Source organism: Hyalella azteca, unplaced genomic scaffold (assembly GCF_000764305.2).
Source record: "Hyalella azteca isolate HAZT.00-mixed unplaced genomic scaffold, Hazt_2.0.2 contig1903, whole genome shotgun sequence".
Taxonomy (NCBI): Eukaryota; Metazoa; Arthropoda; class Malacostraca; order Amphipoda; family Hyalellidae; genus Hyalella; species Hyalella azteca.
In genome coordinates this window covers 1,283-7,822 of record NW_025932197.1, presented here as the reverse complement: position 1 = coordinate 7,822, position 6,540 = coordinate 1,283, and the positions used below count along the sequence as shown (strand labels likewise).

The following is a 6,540-nucleotide window of genomic DNA, read 5'->3' as shown; positions in this document are numbered from 1 at the left end:
CGAACCGTGACTGGGCTGGCGATCCGTTAAAGCCGCTGCTTCTTTTTCCAAAAGTATATAAAACTCTGGGACTCCAGCACAATCGTATGAAACTTCGGACATCGAGATCCACTAACTCATACAAAAATTTCCCACGAGATACTTTAATTGACGCCATAAGTTCAAACGACGCCCCGGCGCATTCAGTCGGTTTGCTTTCAAGCACTTACACTCAAAACCGGCAATTTTCTTCAGAATTTCTGACCCGAAATGAAATGTTTATGGACGCCACATCAGGCAGGAATGACTTGGTTGGATCAAGTTACACTGATGCAAATGATTTTGATGAACGCCCCTACAGGCCCGCATCACACGACGGACCGGTGTGGCTGTTTGAACCGCCACGTCGCTTTGTCTTCAGTAACTCGTCCGGTGGACACATCGATTGTAAAGTGGGCAACGTTGAGCCTCCTGCCGTAGTCTCATGGCGTGGTGAAAATCTTCTGCCTGTTGACGACGTAAGTTTGGTTCAATTATTATAATTCTGAATTTACCTACGTGCAACTCGCCTGGTTTTTCTAACATAATCTACGTAGTGCAAAAATTTATTTTTTCATTTATTTTTAATTTTTTTCAGTTTGTTTTTCTCTAATAGACAACCAATAGTTTTTCTATGTTTATGCTTATGCTTGAAGAATAATTGATGGTGATGATTTACTTTTTTCTTCTTGCGACAGATTTTCTCCGAGTTAACTGTGAAGAAATGAAAATATTTTGATAAGCATGGCGTATTTAAACCTGATTTTAAATTGCCGATTAAACAAATTCTTATCAATAATTTTCCTGTTTTCAAAGGTACCGGGTCTCGTGGCAGTACACAATAACGGAAGTCTTGTGTTTCGCCCATTCAGCAGCCACTCCTACAGCTCCACTCTACATTCAGCATCGTATTCCTGCATCAGCAGATTTTCAAACGGGGCTTTGCTCTCTCTTCCAGTCCGCGTCAGAGCTGGTGAGTCATCCTTAACAAAATTCGGGGTATGCTTCAGCTTCCGCCCCAGAGTTGCTATGTTTGCGTAAGAGTTAATCTGGGTCAGTTGGCCATCAGTTGCCATCAGCGACTAATCAGAACCTCCTTGCCGACTTTATTGTCTCCTGTGAGTAGGGGAAGAGTTGGCAGAATAAGTACCAGGCGCTTGTAGCTGTCTGATTCTGGGACCGGAATTTAGACCGAAAAGCGGACATATAGGAGCTTGAGGACTATGCTCCCCGAGTCCAAGGAGGTCCTTAATCCAGAGCCGCCCTCAGCTCTGAATCTTGTTAGGGACGCTCGATCTGTGTGGCATGAGCGGGTGATGGTAGATCGGGTATCAGGTTATCAAAACAATTTTGTTCGATAAACCTGAGGCTCGACTATAGTTTTAACTTTAATTGGGACAGGTCAAGTTTAGGCCTAAAATATTCTCTTTCTGGCCATGAGAAAAAAGTCGTCTTGCGTTATATTTTTGTTTCCAAAAATTATATATTATCTAGCCGCCGTTTCGTTCGGGTTCTATTTTCGCAATGTTTTAATACGCTATTATTTTCCCTCAACATAGTGGTTGACGTCACTTACGAAGCACGCGTACGTGACCAGCACGTAATGGCCGGCAACGTAGCCGTGCTGACGTGTGAGCTGCCGTCCTACGTCAAAGATTACGTCACCGTCACGTCCTGGCTGCGCGACGACGCCTTCAACATCTTCTCGTCACTCAGGGGCGGTGAGTACAGCACCATATTTACGTCACCTTAACGCGGCAACATCTTCCCGTCACTCAGGGGCAGTGAGTACAGCACCATATTTACGTCACCTTAACGCGGCAACATCTTCCCGACACTCAGGGGCGGTGAGTACAGCACCATACTTACGTCACCTTAACGCGGCAACATCTTCCCGTCACTCAGTGGTGGTGAGTACAGCACCATATTTACGTCACCTTAACGCGGCAACATCTTCCCGTCACTCAGGGGCGGTGAGTACAGCACCATATTTACGTCACCTTAACGCGGCAACATCATCCAATCATTCAATAAATGCGTGTTAAAATGTTAGTGATGAATTTAAATGAAGAGAATGGATGTTACAAATTGTATGGCGGTTAATATGATGACATGATTATTTTAATATAGTGGCTTTCTTAATCTCTTCTCTGTGTCATCCACTCAATCCTAGAGCATCACTGTTCAACAGGTTGTATCAGTAATGGGCCCCCCTTACAATTTTTCACATCTGAAAACAGTCTTAAATTATTTTAGCAGTTCTAATAAAAATGGCTCATCACATTAATCAGATTTATCAGTCTTCGTTATGATTGTATTTTGGCCAGTTTCTTAGTTGTTCCATTTACTTCAGTTTCGTGCTATCTGTAACCTATGTAGTAATTTTCGTTTATTTAAAGTAATTTTTAAAACATGGAATTTCTTATTTATCCTATTCCTCATAAATTGGTTGTGAAATTATATAAAAGCGTTCAGTTAGAACTTACTTAAAACTCTGATATTCAATAAAATACAAAAAAAGATACCTTCGAAAGATTTTTCCGCCGTTTTTTCATTCTTTCCCGCCGAACTGTGCGCCGTTCATTATTCATATGTTGCAACTTGTTCAACGATCCGCACATCAATAAATATTCTCAGGAAAGAAAAACGTGGAAATAGATTAGAAAACCGGATTCAAGAGTGTATAGAATTATATAAATAATTATTCACAAAATTTCACAGGACTGCGCGTAGGCTGAGATGTTGGAAAATATTTGGTTTAATTTCAGGATCAGAAACAACACGCGTAATTACAGCAGAGATCGAAAATCAATTCTTACTGAGAATGGCAAGAAAATTCTGGTGCTTGTCTGCTGCAGATGCTAATAGAATTTGCTGCACAATTGAACAAAGAATTATTCAATAAGAACGATAATTAGAATTATCGTTCTCAAAAATATGGGTTCAATTAAACTTTGTGGAATTGTCGCCGAGAGTCGCCAAGCAAATCCTTAATTAGCTTGAAGCGCTTCCGAGAATCAACTTATGCGTTGAGGTTGAACAGACGCAATGGGCTTCGGGGAAATTTTTAAAGGGTCTACTTAAGTTCTGTTGAGTTGTCTTTTTATGTCGAAGCTAAAGTGTAAATTTGAATTCAGCTTGGGCAACACAAGCTGTCTACAATGATAATTTTACTTGAAGGATGGAAAGAACAAAAATAAAATCAATGACCAAGCCAACATTTGTTCCTGATTGCATAATTTTTGCATAATTTTTCGAAATTAAGCTCTGTGCCACAATTTCATTGCGCGTGAATCAAATAATAAAATAGGATTTCGCAATCAGAGTGTAGCAACCTTGGCATGCGTGTCTTCTTCGCTGCCAAACTGAAATTTCATTCCAGTTAAAAAAAAATGTTTTGAATTAAATGATACATATTCTCTTAGCTAAATGGCCATCCATGCGAGAAAGACATCGAGTAACGTATGCTTGAGCGTGGAATGCAAGATGAGAAATATTTGTAAATTTTCCTGCGACATGTCGCAACTTTAACATCAACTAGCGAAATATTTGCCCTAAATCGATCGCCATTTTTCCATGTATTCCCAAATAGTTCGCGACTCTCTGACTGGAATTTTCCAATTCCGATTGCTGATTCAAATATCATTGCAATGACTTTTCGTAATTCAACAACTTCATTTCCATTACGGACTCGATATCGATATCAAATTTTTCTAAATTTGCATCATAACACTTTAGAGGATGAAGACTATAGGCTATGATGGCAGTGCATGGAATTTGCATGAATTGGGGTAAACTCTGAACTGATCATCTATATAAACCCATGGTCTTTAAAGAACATATTTACCAATGCCATCCATTATAAAGAAAAACGATGTGAATATCTGACGAATATTTACTTTGTTCTCGTGAACTTTTGGCTTCATAAAATATTTTGCAAATGAGAAGTAACTCAGGCAATGCCATTATTTGTTATTCGAGATCATTTTAGTTCCAATTTCGTTTAGTGGCAGGACAGAGACTGATTTCTGTGATAATATAGTATTGATATTTTTCCCCGCATTATATCGTTGAACATAAAAGATTTTCAGTGTATGCATAATGTATGCATGCGATACTTTCTACTTCCATATCATTTAGTTTACTGCATTGGTACTATAACAAAATCAGTTATGAATTCAAAATGCAAGTGTAGGCCATGCTAAACATTTTCTATACCAAAAATAAATGACTACTCTTCAACTGGGTATATGTCATCTCAGTTCCCTATAATTGACCATAATATACAATACTTACAGACCAGTATTTTGCTTGTCTGATCATGTCTGATCACCACTCGCGGATATTGTGCGGGTTATTAAGCGAGATATCTGCAATGCATTGCATGTTGCACGAAGAAGTTACTGCGGGGCTTGTGGCTAGCTTTGTTCCATGTTCAAGATTAGATCCGACATCGCGTTATTCGTTGGTGTTGCTAATGGCTAATTATCCCTGGGAATTGAAGCAGAAGCTGCTGCTCTCAGAAAATATTATCTTAAATTCACGGCTGTGTTTCGTGGCTTTCATTTAATTTTTGAGTCTTGAAAAATCCAGAAGATTTTAGCTTGCGTTATGTTTCTACTGCAGCGTTGAATAATGTATTTGACGAGTGACGTTGAAGAATGGGTTGAAGTTTGAATGAAATACACTTTCCGTGGTATTCAGAAATTTAAAGTTTACAACTAGCATTGAGAAACAAATTTACTGTTCATCCACTAACAAAATTTAAGGCATGCTTTATGCCTAAAGTTGCTATACCCACATTACCAACTTATTGACGATCATCAACCAAACTAATCGCCATTGGTGTGATACGTAAAACTTCTACTATGTTTGATATTCTACACAAATTGATATTAGTCACCATAAAAACTTGTTTTTATAAAACACAAATTTAAAATTGAAGTATTAAGTCAGTGCACGAATTCTTCCCGAACGTTTTTGTAAATATTGAGGGAGTTCCGAACAGGCTGATGATTCACAGTTGAACATGAGTTGGCGCTTTTAATATACCTCCATGCGATAGAGATATATATAGTTACACATTTTGTATCGATAAATGTATAAATATAATTACACATTGGCGCGTTTAATTCACCTCTATGCGATAGATATGTATATACTTATACATTTTGTATAGATAGATGCATAACTGTATGGAACGCGGACGAATAATGACCAGAGAATACATTATACTCCAATTATACTTCATCTCAAAATCATCGATGAATTCAACTCGCTTGGTGATACCTTTGACAACAACGTCAAGCAACTGACTATACGAAACACTGGACCCTGCAAAAAAGATGGAATTCTCCAAGAGGCCGGTGTAGATTGTAAATTTTGCTTCAAAGACTTCTTCCTAATTTTGATTACACTGGACTAATTGGACCAACAACCACGATTTTGATTATTTTAAACAAGCAACTTCATCTCAAAATTGTCGATGAATTCAGCTGGCTTGGTGATGCCTTTGACAACAGCGTCAAGCTCCGGACTGTACGAAATAATGGACCCTGCTAAAAAGCGAGAGTTCACCAAGAAGCCGATGTGATCTGTAAATTTTGCTTCAAATAAGATTGTAGACTTCGTAATTTGGACTTCATTGGAGTTATTGGACTAACAGCTACGACACTGACTCCGTTTCACCTGCCACCTATAGTCTGGAGGAGAGGGAACCCCTTGAGACAAGCTATCAAGACCGTCGCTCGCACTGTGCTGGAGGAAACCAACAGCATCGTCATTGCGCAGTGGTGCCCATGTATTAATCAACCGACGATGGCTGGTCGATCCCAGCTACAGTATCTACAGTATCTATTTTTATACTACCGAAATTGTCCGATAGATTTCAGAGTCATTGCGATAGATTTTCATGACTTTGCGATAGATTCCAGAGTCATTTTTCGTCTAAAATTTTCTTATTGTATCCTATTTACGTGTAGTATGTACTTATGCCCACCAAAATTTCATTCTTCAATGCTTCTATTAACTTGAAAATGAATGTTGATACGTTCGAAACGTCGTTAAATATATTATAAATCCTTGCTGAGACCTGTCTTTTGATCTGTTGACGTCATCTGAAGAATTTTTATCCCTTGTAAATTGGAATATAATGCATTCTCTATTCATTATTCGCACGCGTTCCAACAAGAAAATTCTGCCATCTAATGCTAATATAGCTGTATATATAGTTACAAATGTTAAGAACAGATATGGGCAACGACTACTCTTGCATTGAATTTACTGTATATTCGATCGGCTTTGTCCAAATATTTTTAAAACATCTCTTAGAAGTGATACCTCTTTTACTTTTTGGCCTTTGAAGAGAACATTGGAATTAAATAATTTCCATGGAGCCGAGTTATATAAGTTCTGTTGAACCTTCACATGTGCTCCTGTTGAGTGAAATGAGATCTGTTGGACCTTCATATGTGCTCCTGTTGAGTGAAATGAGATCTGTTGGACCTTTATATGTGCTCCTGT

The 6,540-nt window shown here is 38.5% G+C and overlaps 1 protein-coding gene across 1 annotated transcript; it reads left to right on the top strand.

The window, feature by feature from the left end:
• Positions 1-254: 254 nt before the first annotated feature.
• LOC108671369 (Down syndrome cell adhesion molecule-like protein Dscam2) lies at positions 255-1,723 on the top strand (the record flags this gene model as incomplete). Its single annotated transcript, XM_018158901.2, is given in 3 exon segments — positions 255-497; positions 835-991; positions 1,578-1,723. Coding segments are annotated over 3 exon segments (546 nt in total), but the record flags the coding sequence as incomplete, so codon positions are not given.
• Positions 1,724-6,540: the final 4,817 nt, after the last annotated feature.